This window comes from Cuculus canorus, chromosome Z (assembly GCF_017976375.1).
Source record: "Cuculus canorus isolate bCucCan1 chromosome Z, bCucCan1.pri, whole genome shotgun sequence".
NCBI lineage: Eukaryota > Metazoa > Chordata > Aves > Cuculiformes > Cuculidae > Cuculus > Cuculus canorus.
The window spans coordinates 31,416,775-31,438,689 of record NC_071441.1 but is presented as its reverse complement, the minus strand read 5'-3'; the positions used below and the strand labels follow the sequence as shown (position 1 = coordinate 31,438,689).

The window sequence follows — 21,915 nt, the reverse complement described above, 5'->3', positions numbered from 1 at the left end:
ACTACCATTTAACTTCAGTATAAAATTATAAACTCTCATTTCTTATAAGTCATGTCCTTCGCTGCCAAAGGAAATTTTGGCTTCTTTGTATATTAATGGCTTATCTGTAAATTTTTTTCCACCAAGAATAACTGAGTCAACTTCACATATATTTTTAAAAGAAAACAAAATGGAGAGAAGTTGCCAGAGACCTTGTTTTTATTTAGAAGCACATAAAAAAAAGTTATTCCACAGCTTTGGTTGACTGGAATGATACGAATACTTAACTTTTAACAGTGTTTTTTCAAAAACAGCAAACAAGTGTACATTCATTTGTGATCCACACCAACACTATCAATAATATAATTACACTACAGAAAAAGAAATGTTTTAAGTATACAGCTCTGAAACCCTTCATATTTTGGTATTTCACCCGCATTTTCAGAATTAGTCTGCTGAAGCCATTTCACGTGTTGTGAACACTGAAAACAGACCTTGTGGCAAAGTGAATGTAATTCTAGTTGCACCGGCTCTAGAAGTAAGAGCCCCTACCTAAAAATTTTACTTAGAAGCTATGTGTCTGCAACTTAAATATAAGAGGAATTATCTAACTTGTAGTTTATGAAGTCAGTTGTTAATAACCGGCCACTGGAAATTACAAAATTGGGCAATATTTTCATACATTTGGGATAATTATAATAATCCAATAATTTTCCATGCCACAGATAAAATCACAAAAACTGCTGAGACTGGAAGATTATTCTACATAATCCAATAACTCAAAGTTCCACTGACTTACTAATGCTTCTCACAGCTCTTATGAAATTTTTTATTTTTCTTTATGAGATCTGTTGTCAACCACCTAGACTGGAAGGGGAGAGGTATGAAAATTCCTAGGCCATGATGAATCCTGAGTGTTTTGCAACAGTAAACACTGAGTTCAGGTAGACCACAGTGTGTCTCTACTCTGAAGGGATGATAACAAAGCATAGATGGAATATTTACAATTTTTACGATAAACTAACTAGCAGACCAGCTGTAACCATTTCTCTTCTTATAAAACCGGCTTTTTAATATCATCTTTTTGTAGAAACATATGGCAAAGCAAATAAAATCATCTTTTTAGTAGACAAAAGAAGTTCTTGATAAAAACATATAAAAGACCGTTTTATCTGTTGGATGATAAACAGGTACCTGTAGACACGCATGTATACTACAGAACAAAAGAGAAGGTGTATTTGAATGTTACAGGTCTGATGTAAACACAGACTACAACTGAGGAGAGTTAAAAGTAGAAATAGATTAACTCATATCATCATGCCTAATTATTGCAGCTTGTATGATACAAAAGAATTCAAATGCAGAAAACATCTGCTTATCTTCAAAACCAGGCAAAAGAGATCTCTTTGGAAATGAAGTTACATTAAAAAAAGCTTCTAGTCAAGATGTGTTACATTTCAGCCCACAGAAGAAGTTCACAGGAAGATTATAAACTCCTGAAAATAGAAGTTTATAATGACAACAGACAATGCCTTCATTACAGTGACATCAACAGAGCCACTGTAACACATACTACTACACTGGTATTTTCTTTTTGTACAAGTTTACAGTAAATATTTGAAGACACTGAAAAGGTTCATGAGCAGCTTTTCCATGAAAGGTGTGCAGTTCAAATTGATAAATAAATGTTTCCTGAACTATTTTAGAAAATGAGAAAAGACATTTGATATAAGTATGTAGTATGCACACTAGTTAACCATGTACAAACTAAGGATGCTTAAGTGCACTATAAATTGCAGACATGAAAGCTTTTGAAAGCTCAGTAATTTAGCTGAATACACGCTAAGAATTGTTTAAGAAGTTGCTTCCAGTTTTGTCTGATCAACTTCATTTCTTCTCAGAAAGAATTTCACCTCTAAGTTCTTTCTACATCTAGTGAAGCCTCGTCAACAGAGAGCTTAACGTTAGATACACAAACAGAAGATCCAAGGGTAGCTATAAATAAAAATAAAAAATATTAGGTTTTACACTTAAGAATATCCATGCTAAAAACATTAAAAGCAAGAAAAAAAGCAATTTACCTAACACAGAAACACATACAAAGCCACATTATATCTAGTGAGATCAGAAATGCAATGGGATTTTGTTCTAGAGGCTCTCAAAACACCAGGACTACCCAAAAGCAGACAATGTAGCTGGCTGACAGTTCAGACTGAACGTACTGATGATTGTATGCTGTCATCATGTTAGTGGCAGCTTTAGTCAGAATCTGATCACAGAGCTCTGTGGTAAATGTTTAGAAAACATCTCAGAAATTCTACCATTTAAATAGATAAGTGAAGGTCCTTTGCTTGTCTTACTTGAAGATACCTGGAAATACTGTCAAAACCAAAACAAAACTCCATGAATTTTCAGGCCATAGAAGTTTTTTCAAACACTTCACAGGATAATAGAAAGTAACTATCAGCAGAGTTTTACTGCTAAAACTGTTTCTGAAATGCTACTGAGTTCTCGCTAGCCAGTGAAATTATGCCACTTGCATAGACAGGGAATGTTAAGAAACAGCTGCCCTAAGAAATTATGTAACATTCAAGAAAGAATCCCACTGCTGGAAATAACGTAATGAAGTTAGCCATTCTACCTCTGACAAAACTTACTTACATAAGTTTGGTTTCTCTGTTGATATCCTTTCAGGCAAAGTTTCAAGTGGTGTTGGCTGAATTTTCGCAGGTGTATATGTATTTAAAGAAATTTTTCTTCCTGACAGTGGAATCATATAAGTTGGAGAAGCTGAAATGAGGCAGGGAAGACAAGATAGACATCATTAATAATAAGAACACTCTCACCTGCGCAAAACATCCAAAATAGCAGCCACACAATTTTATATCAGTCCAGCAATGCAGATGTCACAGTTATACAATCTGCAGCTCAGCTACTGATTGACTGTTGACTCCAGTGTCAAAATGTCAAAGCAAGTAAGACAAATCAAAAAACCTTTTTGCCTCATGAAGTGATGTGGTAACTGCTGCTCAGGCAGCTAAGTTATAGTTATATTTCAGTAACAGCTGCCTTGACAGAAGACTGGCAAAAGCATTAAAGCTACTTCTCATATGTTATTAAGATTGTACTGGGATCAAAAGTGCATACAACAGATTATTTTGTAGAAAACTTCCATATGTTATAGGAAAGCAGTACAAGAAAGCAGCTATGGCCTCAGTTATATCAGTTCTAATTTCCAACCACACCTTTGTATAAAGGTGGCAAATAAACCACCACAGAAGTATGACAGTTTTTAAAATATTTTTTTCATATTTTGTACTCCAAATTTTGAACTAATTTTGAAGAGACACAGACTTCCCTAACCACTGTAACACAGCATTTTAAATAGCTAAGAACTTTAAAATACCTGTAAACCTCCCTGAGTTCTTTTCATCAGTTATCATCAGTTTTCTTCTCTTCCTTCTAAGATATAGGAGGCTCACCATATCAAATTATTTGCTGATTAAAATCTAAACTATATAAAACTAAAATAACAGAAAAAAAGGAAAAATCCTATAACAGAAAAAAAAGGAAAAATCCTATAACAGGAAAAAAAAAAGGAAAAATCCTAACCTAGGTAATGTTTGAATGAGTTCTAGCAAATACAAAGTTTCTGATCAAAGCATGAACCTTTAGAAATATCCTGAAAAAGAATGATTTTCAATCACCTGACACATGAATTAAAAGTATCCTAATACATGGTAAATCTGACCTTACTAAAACTGTTTCCAAAGACACAGCAGCGGGATCACAATGTCTTTTCCTAGACACATGCACATGGATAGAACTCAGTTTGCATTTCATTTCAAGATCACTTAACCATTAAACATGCAGCACAAACTACTTTAAAAAAAAATAACTGCAAGGTACTCCACAGGTGAAATCCCAAGTAATATTGAAATAAGCAGGAAATAACACAGTTTTAAGATGTAAAAGGCAACACTACTCTGCTGAGATTACCATCCAGACAACAGTACAGTGCGAAGCTGGGAGTACTCCATGCTTACTTGAAAAGCATTCCTTGCAATTCAGCAAAGCCCAGCATGGAGAAGTTCTTAATGTGAGGAAATAAATGAATTATGATTTTATTAAATCCTTGATTTACTGCCCCAGTAAACACAGACTTTACTTCAATGAATTATGACAGCATCCATACTACAAAAGGATATTGCAAAAATTAAGATTTTGGTTTAGGGACATATTTTGGGTTCTTTTTAAAGTAACAGGCCTTAGTTTACTTGTTAGCTGTAAAATACTGGAAAGATTAACTAGACAATATTAAAAAATTTTAAATTAACGTAATTACGAACTAAAATCAGTACATGTCTCCTGTAGATTTTCCCTTGATGGAGCAGCAACAGAGGCAAGAAATTCATCCACCTGCTTCAGAGACAAGGAGTTGTGTAGAGTTTCCAGGGGGCAAATAGAAGGCACCATGGAATATAGTTCAAAACCTGAAGGAAAAATAATGTAAAAAAAAAAAATTCTAAATGTTTAAAGACAGGATTTAAGCAACTGTATGGGCAAGTGTGTGCAATATGTAATGCATGATAAAAAGTACTTATTTTAAATCAGCACATGCAGACATAGTACTCTTGAAATCATGGACAGTAAATATTATAGGAGTTAAACAAGATCTGCCAGATTACAGGATATAATAAACTAAAGGTACCACTTAACATACCATGGGATTCAAACCCTTGTACACATAAAGTGATCTTAAAACATCAAAACTGCTCTCTACTCCCAAATCAGTTCATGAAAGTTAACTTTTCTCTAAGACAAACTTAGTAAATCACTAAAATTAGAATAATCAGGAAATGCTGGTATTTCTCCTAATCATTCCCATACCTGTCACAACACTAAATACGTAATTGATTCATGCTAGTCGAATAGGATGGCTATGTTGTCAACTGTTAGCAGATAAGAGGTAAAAATGCTACACCTTCCAAGAAATAAATTTGAAGAATTCACAAATTCTATCTTCAGTATTCTGTGAAAACAAACTGTTGCTTTAAATACCAAAGGAAAAATCACTGTTAGCACTTTTGTACCTTGAGGTTACTTTTTAACTTTGTTAAGACAGATTTAGACCTACCTTTTAGGCATTTAAAAACAGTACTAAAAAGACTGGAAGTCTTAGAACAAGTATATATATTAGAACAAGTAAGTATAGTAACCTAAAATCTAAAAATTTATTGGACTTCGCTTTTCTACATTAGAATCGATCATATACCAACTCTGCATACCCATATTACTAATGTACTAAAAAGCATTTAAACGTCTTGGGAAAAAATTGCAGTTCTCTAAAGTGATGCAAGTTTGATAACCCAATGAACAGCTCTTCATCCAATTGCATTTCAGAAGAGGAGAAAATGTGTCCACTCGTGTGTTCAACATACAGCTGTAACATTACAACTTTGCAATTCAACACCAGAATTTTACAGTTGCTACATTTCTTTTAAGATTGTTAAATGAAGAAACAATAGTGAGTGAAATAATGTTTAAAATTTCAGTTCAAGGTACATTTATTAAAGATAGCATTATGTGAACTGTTCCGTCCCTAAAATAATAAGCATCAATATTCCAGTATTCCCCATTCACTCCTCATTTAGTATTTTGCACAGAGAAGTAACTCAAAATTTCAACCCTCAAATGTCTGTATTTATTTGGATCCATCACCCTGGCCATACTCAAATCTGAGGGACAGTTCCTTCAAATATACGATCAGCTTAAGTGTACTTATGTAGGCTACATTTACATAACAAATAAAAAGTTGCATTTCATGGAAACTTGGTTTTCATATACAAAAGAAACAGCACCACATACTTAATTTCTAATTTCCTATAGAGGCAGTAGCTAAGCTTCAGTGTAAGCACTATGATGTCTGGCATACATATTAATATCCTAAATAACTATGCATGCATGCAAAGCGCAAACCCTTTCTTTGCATTACAGTAAAATATAAGATTTATCTCTTTACCCTGACAGAAGTCACTATCACTTGAATGAAAACTTATTTTTTTTTGTTTTGCGAAGAACATAGTGGGACAATGTCAGGTTTTTAATCACTAGTACTGTTATGGAAAACTAGAAAGGAATTTAACAATACACCCATGCCCCTTAAAAATAAAGAAAAGGAAAAAAGTTTTCTTCTTTCAGGAATTTCCTCTCCATAGTTTTTTGTTCAGTTATGACAATTCTGCTGTCAGATAGCCATATCCCAAAATGTTGTTGTAGTATCTCTACATCTAAGGGATATGACCCTAGAAATTTATCTGCCATGCTTTATCTGAATATTTGAATGACAAATATTTGATGATGTTATGAGAAATAAATTTTAATTTTATTGATGAAGAAGCCTGACAGTATCCCTTTAAAGAAAAACTATTTTCTGTAAACAAAGAGCCTTTGAATTTTGGCAATATTTATTCTTAAAGCACTGTCCCCATATAAAAGGCAAGACAATGAAAGGGTTAACGCAGCATCTAAAAAAGCCACCCTGCTGTCTTACATTTAAAAGCTATAGAGACATACCACTGGAGCCTAGAAATTCCACAGAGGAAATGGACCAGCACCTAAAGAGGTGTGGGTGTTCTGCACAGAGGCCCAGAAAATAAGGTAAAGCACTGTCAGAAGGTACTTGTTTCACCATGTTCCTTGAACTAAAGATGGTGGGGAGGGTAGGCTGAAATGAGCCAAAAGGTATGATAATGACAGAAAAATAAGAAAAAACAGAGTGAAAGGGACAAGGAGAATCAAAATGATAGTCCAGAGGACAGACAAAACAACATCAATATGTACTTATGTTAGTAGAGAACCCTTGGAAACCTGCAATATACTTTGGTTTCACAGGAGCTCACACAGCATGCATTAATGTAAAAGATATGTGGTAGCACTGCTGTATTAAACGAATCAGAACAATCAATGCATTCATTAAAATCAATCTAGATCCTTTTTTAAAGAATGCAGTCACAAAAAAGATAGTGCTAAATGGAACACAAAGTAATCATATTATTAGATCTTGAAACTCAAATGCAATTCTTACTTTCTGACCTTGAATGTTTTAGAATAATATTTGGTTTGAGTCTAAAGATAAAAAGTGGACTCCTAACTTTCCTACTTGGAATAGAACACTAAAAAAAATGCAGCCTTTATGGTATTAATTTGGCCTTCCTATAGAAGTTTCCCTTCAAGAAGCATTGCAGTGCAGAAAGTCATGTACATTCCACATGAATGTAACAAAGGACTACTTTGCCTCTCAGCAAACAAAAACTCAGTCACCTTGTTTCTAAGTGAATACATTTTGTATCTAACGCAAAAATGCTGACAATTTCCACTGCACTATCAATAATATCACCCTCACTATACTCAGCCAGCAGTCATGCACATTTTAAAACTGCAATTAGGAAATCTGGAAAAGTTCCCTTAAGATCTGGTGGATGCTGAAGACTGAGTCTGGTTTTCATGAACAGGATACATTTTGGAGCTATTTAATCATGTATAAAGGTAGGCACAAAATAGTTTGCTGAGGAAGAGAAAGACATACCTCTGTCCTGTGCGTTAACTCAGATTTTTTTTGTAACTATGGTAGACTGAAGACAAGTTAACTCTCACTCTTGAAGCGCAAGAGGTCAATGTAAGCAACAGGCAGCTCTCTTGCTCTGACTTTTAGTGCAATATTTAAGTAATTTGCACATCTGATGAACAAAGAAGTATGATAAAGTAAAATCAATTTTTGTCCGATGCTAAATGTAGCAATTTAGCAGGAATGGAACCAAAGCTTCCTCTTTATTTTTTTAATTTAGCATCACTTCAAGAAGATATTAATAAACTCCTGTTGTCAATTCAGTGATTTATTTTAGAATCAGGAGACTCAGGGAAAGAGCTCAGCAGAAGAAAGACAATGAAGAAGCAGCAGCTATCAAGAAGTGTATGCCCAATAAAGATCAGATTTAAATCTGTTCTTATCTTGTACCATACGGTCTGATCACACAAGAAACTGGGGAGAATAATTTATTAAAGATCACGATTAACAGTAGTACTTCATTTTTTTCAAGGGTTTTTCTAAAGAATGAATTTTGATGTTGTATTTATACTAATGAATGGTAAAGAAGGAATTTAGGATATCTAATGATTACAAATATATTTGGAGTTGTGCTTGAAGTTAGGAACGACAGATGGCTGGATGATACTGTACACCCCGTATTTGAAATAAAAATAAAAGGGATGAGGCAAGGAACCTTTTGTTTTTAAAAAAAAAGCAAAACGTACCATTGGTTGGGTGTCGAGCAAATGAGATAGAAAACCTTTTAACAGCAGAACCGCGTGTGGTGTCTGAGAAAGAGAAAAACAGGTACCTGAAATTCGTAACAACTACCAAAAGAGGGACATTTTAAAAAAGGAAAGGAAGAAGAAAGAAAAGATAGGGAGGTATTAGAGCTGAGTGGCATGCAGAAGGGACCAAGGAAAAGGGCTAAAATCTAAGTAGAGGTTAAAAAGAAGAAAATTTGGATTGTGGTAACTACAAGATGTTGTCATGAAGTATATGAAAACAAGCAGAATGAGCTCGTGATTCTGGCATACAACGTTATATCAGGTTAGAGTCGAACACTGAGTAGTGAATTGGGGCGAAAATAGAATGAATACTGTTTCAACTCAGACTTATAAAGGTGTGCTTTGGCATCTTTCCATTCTGAAATCTAGTCAGAGAGTTTCTTCTTTACCCCAGATTATCCAAATGAGAAAATCTGCTCCTTTGTAATCCAAACTCCACTAAAAAAAGGTCAGGAATCCTAAAATTTTCACCATCAGTATTTAAGTTATTAGTATATAATTTCTCTCATTCCTTGTACGTGCTCCTAGTAATTTATTTAATTTCAAGATCAATGGTACACCCTGAAGTTTAAAATGAGAAAAGAATTTAACCCCCAAAATTTTGATTTACCTAAAAAATGCACTTGCTGAAATCTCCTGGCATGTATTACAAGTCTGTGAGCTAGTGTTCAATTCAAGACAGAAACAAGAATTAACTATGCTATTAAGTTAAACACAAGCAAGCTACGGGCAGTAAAGAAGCAACAGAAACTCATACAATTAATACTAAGGCAAAGGATTCTAGGATTCCATTAAAATCAGTAACCTAGAATTTATCTTTAGAAGTTTAATGTGGCACATGGGTTTGTGCGTGCATGTGCGAAAGTGTGCACATACCATCTATGAAGCCAGAAGAAGTCAGCTTTTTACGATGAGTACGAGCATAATCCTGTAGGTTAGGTGCACTTGAAGAACCCCCGAGCACTGAGGTGCTAAACAGGCCCGCACAGTGAGACCCTGATGGGAGTTAGAGAAAATACATACAACAAACCAGGTGTTTGTCCATTCACATTGGGGATGCATGCAGCATGCAAGCACATGGCTCTTACCACACAAAAGGCAGCTTTTGGCAGTGCCTGGGACAGGTTCACAATATGCTTGTAATGTCAGAGTGGTACTTGTAGGCTGAAACTATCATAATTTATTATGCTTCTACTCATGACATAGCACCCTCTGCTATATGTGCAAAGAGAGGACTGGCTTTAACAAAGCGAGTTCTTGTCCTGTTTTCTCTTTTGGTAAAGAAAAGTTACCAGTTAGCATCAAGGTAAACATAACCAAAACAACAAAATAAAACCGAGATGATGATGATGATGATGATGTTAAAGTTGTGTGGTTTAAATTCTGCATGTCCGAAACAAATATTAACTAGAAAAATACTGCTTATTGCTTTCATCCAAATCAACCTTTGAGATGACAGGCTGCAGTGAAGCACTCATGCATTTCCACAGACTCAATATGGAAATATTTCCCTTCTAACCCCAATACACTGTTAACCAAATTGGAAATACTCTATTTGTATTTCAGCTGCCATTATTAACAATATTGCAAACTGAAAATGCCATCAACTGAAAGTTCCTTCAAGTTGAGCTTGACTTCCTACCCTAAGAAGACTTTTGCAAATCTCCATGCAAGTGAGAGTACTTTTGTTACAAGTCATACATTCCTGCCACTAGGATGGGAGTTTTAACACATCACTGAAAGCCACAGACAGAAATATAAGAATAACTTTTATAATCATTAACCATAAATGAAATTTATATACAACAGTGAGCATAGCGGAAGAAAATGTTCCGTTTTTTCCCTTTAGTTTTTACTACTTATTGAAAGGAGAAATGTTTTTTCAATCAGAACTTATTGTTTACATTTTAGATAAGTAGCAGCAGATTTTTTTTTTGAAAACCAAATATCTATGCAGTGATATTTCCTGTCACTACTTTTAATGACCCATTGAGAGGAAACATTACTAGCACATGTGATCAATCACAGCCAAAATAAGTTGGTGCCTGGTCTGTGGCAAAAGCCTTTCACACCAAGTGTAATACCTTAATCTATGCACAGAAATACATCAACTTCCACAAACTATATTGTGTCATACGTTGGCAAAAGAAAAGTTGTTTAACTTAAACAAGCACATGATAAAAAAAAATACTTTGATAAACAAGTGCACCTAATGTATGCATTTTACAAAGAGAAATATATATAATAGGGAGAAAAGTATCACAGAAAGCTTAGACATACAAAAAAATACAGATCTTAATAAAGAAAAGAAAAGCGTCTTCTAAGTTTATGCATACACCTTATGCATTTTCTACACTTCATTTTTCTCCATGAAAAGACACACTTACAGAAAAAAATTTAATACTGATTTACAGGAGTGCAAAATTTCCTGTCTTTGCATATCAGTCATATGCATGCCTGTTTCCAAGAAGCAACTGAAAAGCACTAATTGAATTAAAAGAATTTGAAACAAATAATTGAATTATAACATGACTCACTCTTAATACTGAAAGAAAGAAATGGATTTTAGGAGAGGGAATGTCTGCAAACCCCCTGGTATTTTGAAGAAACTCGAGGTTTTTTCTTCATCCCCCTACCCTCAGTAAAGCACCTTCAATTCCATCAATTACCCACAGTAGGAAACATTAATTTTCAAGAAAAGCGTTTTAACAGTTTCCAGTGCAGGTCATTTCAATCCAAAAGATTCTTGCAAAACCCAAAACCTCAAGTAATGAAACACATTATCTTAAAAATCTATTTTATGTTAAAATAATCCTGTGTACCTGTTGCAAGCACAGTTAGTAAAGTGAACAGTCTCAAATAATCTACTCTTTTGAGCAACAATTTATTTAAAAACTTTTGCTTTTTCTCCGGTTCATAGGCAAACACTCAATATATATTATTGATTACAAGTACTATTGGGTCCTGTTAACATAAAAGATATTCAAAGAATGTACAACTGTGCAGAACAATGGACAAATGAAACAAAACATCAAACAAAATTTCAATTGTAGGTACGTACCTAGACCGCTCTGCTTTTGTTCCAGAATAGTTCTTGGTGTTCGTAAGCTACTATTGCTTTCTGATAGGACCTGGATGTAAAAAAAAAATAAAAATAAGGTAAAGTAGAACAGCAGCGTGAAACATCCATTTAACTTGATACAGCAGCCTGTTTCAGACAGACAAGTGTTAATAAGCTGTATGATAAGTGTTAGTAAAAATATGTAAAGGAAACATGAAAGATCATGCAATATCCCCTTCTGAAGGGAGTCCATTTCATATATGAGTTCCTTGCAATGAAGTGGTGCAAAGCAAGCATTCAGAATGAGAAAGGACACAGACCAAGACAGATATGAGAACAGACATTTGAGACATTTTATTTCATTTTACCGAATGCACTCTCCTAAACTGCGCCTGTATTGAAAAAAGGAGGGGAGGGAAGGAAAGACAGACAAGCTATTGAGGACACCATAAAATCACTGATCCATGCACGGCCTCAATCAGTGTAATCTTCAGATGCTCACAGCCTTTACTGATATAAAATTTTCCTATGTAAACAGTTCTAGAATTTTCCACAATAAAAAAGAAATTATGAAAATCTTCAAAGAAAAAGGATCTGGTTAACAGAACACCATCCATTGTCATATAAGTAAACAGTATCTTGACATACGAAACCATTTTTAGATCTTCACTGGTACTTCAAAAAAATTTACCAGTTTCTTATTTTTCCCGCCCCCCCAATATTTAGAAAAATCCTCAAAATATTGTACAAGCCAATGGATGGTGTACTGTGTTGGGAATTTCAGATACCTCCGGATACAGAAGGCAAGAATTATTAGTGCTAGAGTTTGTTCCCTGCAATAGTTAATACCAGGCCACTTAAAATATGATATATGCAAAACAAGTTTTGAATAGCAATATGAAGTACAAAATAAATTATTTTTAATGGCATTGGTTGCAATTATTAAAAAAAAATTGGGTTTTTTCAATTTACCTACCACCAAATTAAGCAATGCTGTTTTTAAAGTCTTAAAGGACAACTAAACCAAAGCAGAAATCTGTTTCATTAGGCAGTAGACTGTCTTTTTTACTGTGGTAACATTTGAAATTCCTATAAAGAAACCAAATTTTTAGGAAAACGTGTAACACATTCAGTGGAAAAACATGCACTTGCTCTTTTTCCCCCAAACATTCTCGGGAAGTAATTTTAAGAAGTGGAAGGATTTGCTTCAAACATAATCCATAACAAGGGATTAGATGTCCTTAAAGACAGTTGGTTGCTGCTTGGAATGCATAATAATGTTTAATGAAGTAAAGTTTAAAAACCTGTTGCCATGAGCCAAAAATACTGGATGTGAAAGCCAATGATTTAGGGGAGACAGGGGAAGAAGTGATTTGTTCCCCTGATCTGCGTCTTCGACGCCCAGTACCCACACCACTGGTATAATGCAGCCAGGTACCAATACACTCTGGGCTAGACACACTCAGGGGGCTCTCTTCCTGGAAGTGAGAAAGGGGGCAAAAAACAGCAAAGCATGCAAAGTTAGATTCAACAGAGCCAAATGAACAGAAAAGAAAAAAAAAAAAAACAATCTGCTTGCATCCTTCTATATACTGCCTTGCAAACTATTAAACAGTGAATAGGGAAGAGTAATATTACAATATCATGAAGTTATCAGTTCCACTTATATCTTTTAATCCAGTTATATCTCTTAATACAACACTTCAATAAAATTTCTAGTAGACTAATTATTAGATATATGAGAGAAAAATAATTGCTATTAATGACTGATTCATAAGTTTAAGAATTTCCCACATATCGGAAACAGAACATCTGTGACCCTTGATATACTGTTTAATAGCTTTCCCCCTCTAAGTACATTAAACTTTCCTATTTATTACTTAATAGTTTTAATTTTTAGTCTATATCCTTATCTAAATGATTCTCATTTTTAGAATTGCCTTTGAGACTTCACAGCTAACTCATTAGCAGTAGCACCAAACAGATCAATCTTAAAAAAGACCTAAAAATTATATGATGCTGGACACCTACTAGGACTCCAAGGGAGGACAGTGTCAGGCTGAGTCATCCGTGCCCTACATCATCAGCAATCAACTTCTTTAGCAATACAGAATTTGATTCCCAATGTCAATGAGCTTTACTGTCTCATTTTAATTTTCATTACTCAGTCACAGTTGCAACCCTTTTGTAAATACTGTGACGATACCTTGGATTAAAACTTACATGCTATCTCACACCTGACAGTGTCCTTTCAAATTAATGGACATAGGTGAAGAGAGTGTTGCCTTATAGGGAAAACAGAAATGGTTCAAGGCAGTTGCAGTTTAAATTGCAATGACTTTTTCTGAACACTTGTAAATACCATTTAGTTTAAATATTCCAAGTACAGGTTCTGCAGATTTCAGTAAGCCAAATGAAACTTCCAATTCTACTTTCTAAAAAAAGGTTTCATAGTATATGCTTTCTTCAGATGGGCTGTTTTCTTCCGGCAAATAAACAGTAATTGAATGCTGAAACATATTCCATCTGAGCATATTTTATCTACATAGTCAAAAGTTAGCAATTTATGTTATTGATATCTTTTGAACGTAACTTCTACATAATTTAAGGAAATGAAAATGGTTAGAAGTTTGAAGTAATGGACTATTTAGTTGTGTGAACTCATAATTAGGAGGGGAGTTTGCATGATCATAGCGAAAACAGCTTTTAAAAATCCAAATTACTGATGTTGTGAGCATTAGTTTATGATAAAACTTGGAAATAGAAAATGTAAGACATTCACATTTATTATCTTGGTTAATTTATGGAAGTCATGTGAAGTTACATGGATATCCTTACAGAAGGGAACCATGCATCTTTTTCTCTCCACACTACCAATAACCAAGTTATTTACAAATCTTTAATAATTTCAGTGCATATGAGCAACCCATTCCCAACACAAACAGGAAAGGAGAAGCTTTTGGTATGAATCTTCATTTCTGATGGTTTTGAGCAACTGAAAATGAGGCAACAAGAAGCTGTTAGTCTGCTTCTAGTATTAATATCACAGAAGTGCCACTATGCATCATCTGAAGCTTTGCCACTTAACCATACAAATGATACCAGTGAGTGTGCTGTGCATTCCTTCACCTCTGTGATATTAAAGCCATATCTGTGAAACACACCTACATGTCATGGCCTTCAAGGCAGGAGACTAGACTTCCAATATGTTATCTAAACAATTCAGGAAACATAAATCCCACCCATTTAAAGAAAAGCTTCAAGTTTATTCTCTTACCTTCAGATGCTTGACAAGTGGAATCACTTTCACCCCACATGAAAGCAAATACAGCAGAAGACATGTCTCTCAACTGCTGTACCATCCCTACCTCCCCCAATCCCTCTGTTCCCTCCCAGCATGATCACCCTGAAGGTTTGCTTAATTCCCAATAGTAGCTGTCTTGTAAGGGTGAACACAAAAGCAATATATGTTAGTTTGAAGATGTAGGTTTAGACTGAAAAGGTCTTCATTTTCAAATATCTTTTCTCAAATGGCTTAAAAAGAAAACAGGAAATAAGTCTATCACAAAATAGTAATTTCTTTTTTTTTTAAATATTTCTCCAGACAAATTACTGCCAAGGTCGATTTCCCATGGAATAAAAGCCTTTTGTGAGGCATAACATCATACTGTTTCTGTGTAATCAAAAGCAGAGTTACATTTGATTTTGTTTTGTTAAGAGTAAAGAAAAGTCAGTTTCTGTGCAAGTCATTATCTGGAACATTAACACTTACTTCAACAGAACCAATCTTCCTGGATCTTGGAAGGGGTGACTTTCTGTGTATGTGAATTGGGTCTGATACCATTGGCTTGAACATCACTACTGACCGATCTGTTTCATCTCTTCTGCAAGTATGTGCCTCCTCATCACTGTCATTTCTATGAGAGGTTTTCTTCGAGCCTTCATTCTACAAACAATACATAATCAATTTTCATTGTTAGCTGCACACCTTGCAACATATTGACAGAAGTGGCGGTTAAATAAATCTTCTGTGTAAAAAGAGCAAGCCAATTTTGAAAATACAAGATGTAAATCACATACTATTGAACAAATTGCTCTGGACTTCAAAAATCTATGTGTATTTGCCCCTAACCAGCCACTGATATGATAGTGTGGTCCTAAGTAATCACTCTGTTCATCCAACATATCCTACTCCAGCTTTCTGCTGACGTAACAATAAAATTCTGGACCCACAAGTCAACAGAAGAATTCCACCCAAGCTTTCCTTTCATTCATCTCTCAAAAAGCAGGTGGTTAACTCCACAGACCTGCCCATATATCTTTGAAAATATCAATCCTTCCTCAATAATCTGGAATCATAAACATGCAAATCTACTTTACTTTCTTAAAACATTTTTTCAGTTGCCAAAATATCACTGATGTGACACTTACATTGGCACCACTTTTCTTAAAATAACTATGTCATATTTATAGCAAAAATTCTGGCAAAGCAGCTTAAGGTCCAAATTACCTGTGCCCATTACCTCAGTGTCCTTTTAAAATGGAATAGTACATTGACACTGCCTATATTTTAATAAATATTTTGCTACCAAAACAAAAATCATATTTGTATTTTTCACTGAACAATTTTCCAGTGTTTAATATATCCACATCCAGAAGAACTAACATTTGCTTTAAAGAAAAGCATAATTAGTACCTCTCTGGAGGCAGGTCTGTATCCATATCCAGCTGGTAAATTTTTATCTTCCTCACAGCCTTTCGCTCCTGGACTAAAGTGCAGCTCTACATGAAAACGTTCCTCTGAAGAAAGTTCCTGGAGAAAAATTATTAAACAGGTTTACACTTTAATACATAGCTCAGTACTACTTGTTTGTGAAGATATTTACAATGAATAAATACCTTGTTTGGATCCTCATAAAGCATGATAACAATCTGTGTCATGTAATTGAGTTCATTGACAACATTTAAATAATCCATAGCTCGTTTCCACTGTTCATCTTTTGATTCCTTATGAGAGAAAAAAAAAATCAAAACCCAGCTATTTTCTTTAAAAAGACTGATGATCTCCCTTTTTCCCCCATTTACATGGATTATACACTCACAGCAGAAGTATGAAGCTTTATACAGCTAAGAAAAAAACAGATATACAACCAGAAAAAAAAAGTGACTTAGGTTACTCATTGAGTTAATGAAAACTGGAGATCAGAACTTTTCCTATTTCAAAAATAATATTTCATATTTCAAAAAGATACAAAAAGTGTATCTTTTGCCCATGGTGATACATGTCTTGTAGAGAAAGGCACCATTTTAAACTCTTCTGATGGGAATAGTTAATTTTTGCAATAAACTCATTTCGGCTAGTATACTGTGGAAAACGTTTCTAGATATTGCTCTACTAATTAAACAGACAGTAAATGAAGACTTCTAGCATACAGAGTAAAAATCACCGTCACATCCTGAACTATTTAACATGAATATTCACCTTTTTTCATACTCTAGAAAAAATATATTTAGTAGTAGACCTTAAAGGAAACTTAGAAGTTTACCAGCGTAAAACTAGAAGTGCATCTTCATCTGCACATCTCACAGAGATCTAGGATTAAAAACGCTTTTGCCATCAGTGAGTTTAGTCTCCATTACCAGAAGCAAGTACGTCAATACAGCCATTTCAGAAGTCAGCATACCAATCAGCCATGCAGCCATGTAAGCTTTGTGGTGCTGCACTTATCCTCTCCAGTAGCTCAGTTAGGTAATTTCTGAATCTGGAGACCTTGCCTTTTTCAGTCCTTGGTATCAAAGCCAATCAGATGCAGAATAATACACTACCTTCAACCACAGCAGTATAGAAAACTAAGGCAATCCATTGAACATGAGAAAACTTGCATGAACATTCTCCTCACAATATGTCAATGACCAAAAATAGTAAACTAGTCCAAATAGTAAACTAGTCCAAAAGTGAATTCAAGAGAACCCTGAATGATAACTTGAAGGAAAAGACTTGGAAGAATTACCGGTGACAACATAAAAAAAAAAAATGGATTATCTACCCTTTTCAAATCTCCTTGAGAGCGTTACACATAGCCGAAAACACCAATGGAACTTAGCATTGTTTTAAAGGGCATGATGATTTCCACCAATGTGCACATGAACAACTTGAAATATATCTCTACACATACAAAATGACATCAAATGTTTGAAAAAGTGTAATAAATTTCAAAGCCACTTAAGAAAATTAAACTCTTAGTTGATACTATTTTCATAATATTAAATCCTTTTGGTTCATCTCAAAATACAAGAGTTTCAACAGAAAGAATGTTCAACTTACATCACATAAGGCACCATATCGAAGGGTGGATAAGAGGGAGTGGACATGAGACTCACTGGTGAAATACAACCGTGTACGAACATGGCGTTCAGGGGACATAACACCCCTGGAGTAACTTGAAAAAAAAAAAAATCTCATTAGACCATAATGACATGTGATTCTATTTTAAAATTAGTTGCTAACAAATAAATACATCACATTTTTTAAATTACTATAAGCTAGTAAGACATTTCAAATATAAAAGCTATGAAATATCCCCCTTAAGTCTTATGGAAATTAATTTAACCATGTGAAAATGTAGAAGACTTACAGAGGGTGGAGCTTATTTACAGTATCATCATCTTGAGTTCTCTGAAGGTCAGAACGTATTTTTCTAACTAGAGGAGTGCAGTAACCTTTGGCAATCTCTAGTTTCTCAGCCTTAGAAATACCATACTCCTGTCCAAGAAGAAACTGACTTTAAAATTCAGTTAAAGATTAAGATGCCTTCTAATTTAAAGCTTGTATATTAAAGCAAATGACTCATCTATTAGTTTGCTCTGTCTGCAAACTGTTGTGGTTAACACTTTCATTACATTTGATTCCTAATGCACCCACAAGTAATAAGGGGCTTGCCTTTTTCTTGTTCAATTTGATACAGAGAGTTTTTCATTCACTAGTTAAACCAACAAAAGTGGACTCATCTTCTGGTAAGATGAAACTCTCTTCTTCCCCATCCTCCATCCCTCTTCCCCCTTAGACATCTATGATGAATATAATCACACCTGATTTCAAGTAAATTTGGGGTTTTTTTTAAACAGTCATTACCTATTTAATATGCCTAATTTAGTGTGGAGTAGACCACTCCAGAGAAGATCTCCTATTCACCTCAAATAATACTGAAATTCATAGTTAAATACAACTGGAAAAATATCTGTTACAGTATCTACAATGTTTAAAAATCTCCTCTTCCAGAAGCCTCGTGCTTCTTAGTTTTAAACGTGCTTTCATCATTATGCTGGATCTCATCATTACACTAGAAAGTTCTCCTTTGCATTACGTAGGCTTATCAAGTTTTCTGTGGTTTTCTTCCTTCAGTATGTGTCCTCATTTTTACCTACTCAGTACTCTATTCAAAATTTAAGCTCAAGAGGCACATGTAACACAACACATACTTAGTATCATTGATCTTTTTGCGCTCCTTGATGTCAGGGGGGTTTTATAGACTGGGAAAGGAAGAACTTCCCTCACTTGCTGCATACAAGACAAGCAATAACTCTCTTACAACAGCACTCTGTAACTGCAGGGACACTTGAGGAAAGCCCTAATCTTTTCTGTCCCTTTACCTTTCCATTTACCACAAAATAATTTAATATTCTGCAGCCCACAACATCTTAGAGGTAACCTGAGATTAACAGTATATGGAAGTTTAACTTCACTGCTTCTGGTCTGAAATTCTATGAAACTTAATGTGTCCATTTTTTTTCAGGGAGCATTAGCATTCTGAAGCAGCAGAAAGGCCTTTTTACACTTAAATTGCTTAAAACAAGTGAAATTAAATAGACTAGGATTAACATTGTCATTTGCACAGAGCTTGAAAATGAAATTCCTAGGAGCAGGAAGAATTAAATTAAATGCAAATTCAGAATACACAGTTGTTCAAAGGGACTCCACTCAAATCTATAAAGAATGGCTGAGATGAACCACCTTAATACACTGCAGTAAAGGAAGCAAACATGTTTACAGCTTAAATTGCTAGAAAAATTCACTTTGAACAGAACTTCATGATTTATGAATCAAATCCTCTTTACAAAAAATAATCAGCTAGATACCAGAAAATAAAAAGCAATGTTAAAGGCTTCTACTGCAAAACACAGGAACCTTCAATAGAAAAGACAGCCTAGAAGTTTTCACAAAATTTTAAAAAGTACTTATTCTACGATTTATACTATCTAATAACTGAAAATGGTTACCTGAGGGATTACAATATCAGCTAAAGCCTTTGAAAGCCTGTATAATTCCATTGTGTTTTCTAATTTTAAGGAGCCATTGTGCTGCACGTCATATTTTATACAGTCGTAAATATCAGGAATTTTGCTAATATCATATCTTCCATTTTTTGTTTTGAAGTCTTTTTCCAGCTTGGCCCACCTGCGCAGCATCAGTTCTAGTGTTTCACTGTGGTACAGCTGAATATCTGGGTAGATACATATATCACATAAGTAACCAAGACCATCCAACTGACAAAATGGTGATTTTAATTGCATAGCAGTAATAGTTGAATACAGAGGCCTAATATGGATGAAATAAGTTAACTGCATTATTCTAAAAGAGTGAGCAGGAGTGCACATGGTTAATTTTACTGCTGAAAGCATCACAGCAACATAGCTAAATTAAGATAGTAGGAAGCTTTGCAGCAGAAATGCACCACTGGCCCTTTAAGCAAAGCTACAGCACCATTAATGAAGCATCAAAAAGATCACGTACAAAAAAGGCCACAAAACACAACTGTAAGAAAATTCTAGGAGGGAGGGAGGAAGAGGAGCAGGACAGCATCTTGGTTTTAGAACAGACCACTTATCCCACTTCTTTCTCTCTCTCTCTCTCTCTGTCCTGCATGTGTCAACAGCAAGAGTCAAAAGACTGGTAGAAAGGATGGGTCATGCCCCAGGACAGAAGATTAGACCAAAGAGACAAAACTCACTGACATTTTGCACAGCTGACACATGGACTGCTCAACCTCATAACAGAAGCTGTTTTTCATGCTATACATTGCGAAGAACACTGAAAGCAAATGTTCCAGTATTTAGCTAGTACAAAAAAACCGCACTGTTGTCACTTCCAGCTCTATTTTTCCTGTGTCTCTGATTCACCACCATTAATATTGAGCATCATCATATGCAATGCTACTACACACCCTAAAGCAAGTAAGAGATCTTCAGCAAAGATACTTAAATATAAAAATGTACGTATGTAGCTTAGCTTTGCTGTCATCTGCTTTTTCTATTACTTTTGTGGACTGCTGAGTTTCAAATAAGACAAGAATTTCTGCAGACATTTGAGGACTAGCCTGGACATCCGAATGACACAAGAGCCCTTGCCTGCAATATGACTATGTTTTCCTCCTCCTTTTTACACTGAAGTAATGCATACAGAATGAGACTGAAAATTCCTAACCCACCGTTGACTAAAGTTCTGCCAGAAGTGAGTTTAATGAAGAAAAATTATGTCACAATTCTCTGCGATATAAGCAAGAGAAACTAAATACATCTACCAAAATGTTTAAGTACCTGCAGACTTTGGATCTTCCATTCTTTGCCTGATCTGAGAAGTCAAGCTCTGGATCAAGGAATAGACCTTGTCACATGTCTTTACAGGATTTTTAATAACTTGCATTGATTTTATCAATGAGATGCTTCCAGATGGAGTAAGCTGCAATTTGAGATAAACACAAAATTATCTAAACAAACTGACTAGATTTGAAAGAACTGGGGAGATAAGATGGAATGTATGAAAAATTCCAAGTATTGCAGAAGAAGCATTCAGGCAGGTGGCTGTTAACTTTTGAAACCATTTTTCAATAATCTACTCCTTTTGAGGCGTTAGGAAAAGAAAATACATTGAAAGGTTGTAAGATTTACTAGGCATTCAAAGGTGACAAGAAATTCACAATGCAACTAATTCTGTACAGTAAACATGAACATTTTCAGGAGTTGCTAAAAATCCTTTTTTGTTACAAGACAGGAAAACTGGAAAGACATTTAAAACTTTGTATATATATAGCAGTTTTCCATAACTTCCTTTCAAGTAAGTATTGTATTCAAAAGCTTATGAAAAAATCTGTAAGAAATGTTATTATAAGGCTATATGTGCCACAAAATAATTCTTGTTCTACAAAGTATCCTCCTTAGTGCTACGGAAGGAAGAACCAGATTGGCAATAGTAACTGATACCTGGAAAAATATTTGTCTCTTCCTGCCTTAGGTTTGTGTTTCTGTATGACTGTAGCACACAAACACAAACAAAAAGAAACCCTTTAAATGCACATATATCAAGAATATACAAAATAACCTTTACAGTTGACCTAATTCTAGAAATTGTAGATGCTACAAATAACCAGCATCAAGTTGAGCATCACTAAAACAATAGTCAATATCCATGTAAATAAGGCTTAGCGTCATTTTTTCAGAAGTCT

The 21,915-nt window shown here is 34.7% G+C and overlaps 1 protein-coding gene across 1 annotated transcript in view; it reads right to left on the bottom strand.

Moving 5' to 3' along the window:
* Positions 1-1,580: 1,580 nt before the first annotated feature.
* PPIP5K2 (diphosphoinositol pentakisphosphate kinase 2) overlaps positions 1,581-21,915 on the bottom strand; it is a 49,046-nt gene continuing 28,711 nt past the window's right edge. The window contains exons 18-32 of the mRNA XM_054053647.1: positions 21,011-21,152; positions 19,694-19,917; positions 18,052-18,179; positions 17,742-17,856; positions 16,316-16,423; positions 16,113-16,229; positions 15,189-15,362; positions 12,721-12,894; positions 11,417-11,486; positions 9,232-9,351; positions 8,293-8,355; positions 6,556-6,615; positions 4,329-4,472; positions 2,641-2,769; positions 1,581-1,974 (exon numbers count right to left, since the gene is read on the bottom strand). Of these exons, the coding sequence (XP_053909622.1) occupies positions 1,895-1,974; positions 2,641-2,769; positions 4,329-4,472; positions 6,556-6,615; positions 8,293-8,355; positions 9,232-9,351; positions 11,417-11,486; positions 12,721-12,894; positions 15,189-15,362; positions 16,113-16,229; positions 16,316-16,423; positions 17,742-17,856; positions 18,052-18,179; positions 19,694-19,917; positions 21,011-21,152 (1,848 nt within the window). The 3' untranslated portion in view covers positions 1,581-1,894. The remainder of the gene's footprint in view (positions 1,975-2,640; positions 2,770-4,328; positions 4,473-6,555; positions 6,616-8,292; positions 8,356-9,231; positions 9,352-11,416; positions 11,487-12,720; positions 12,895-15,188; positions 15,363-16,112; positions 16,230-16,315; positions 16,424-17,741; positions 17,857-18,051; positions 18,180-19,693; positions 19,918-21,010; positions 21,153-21,915) is intronic.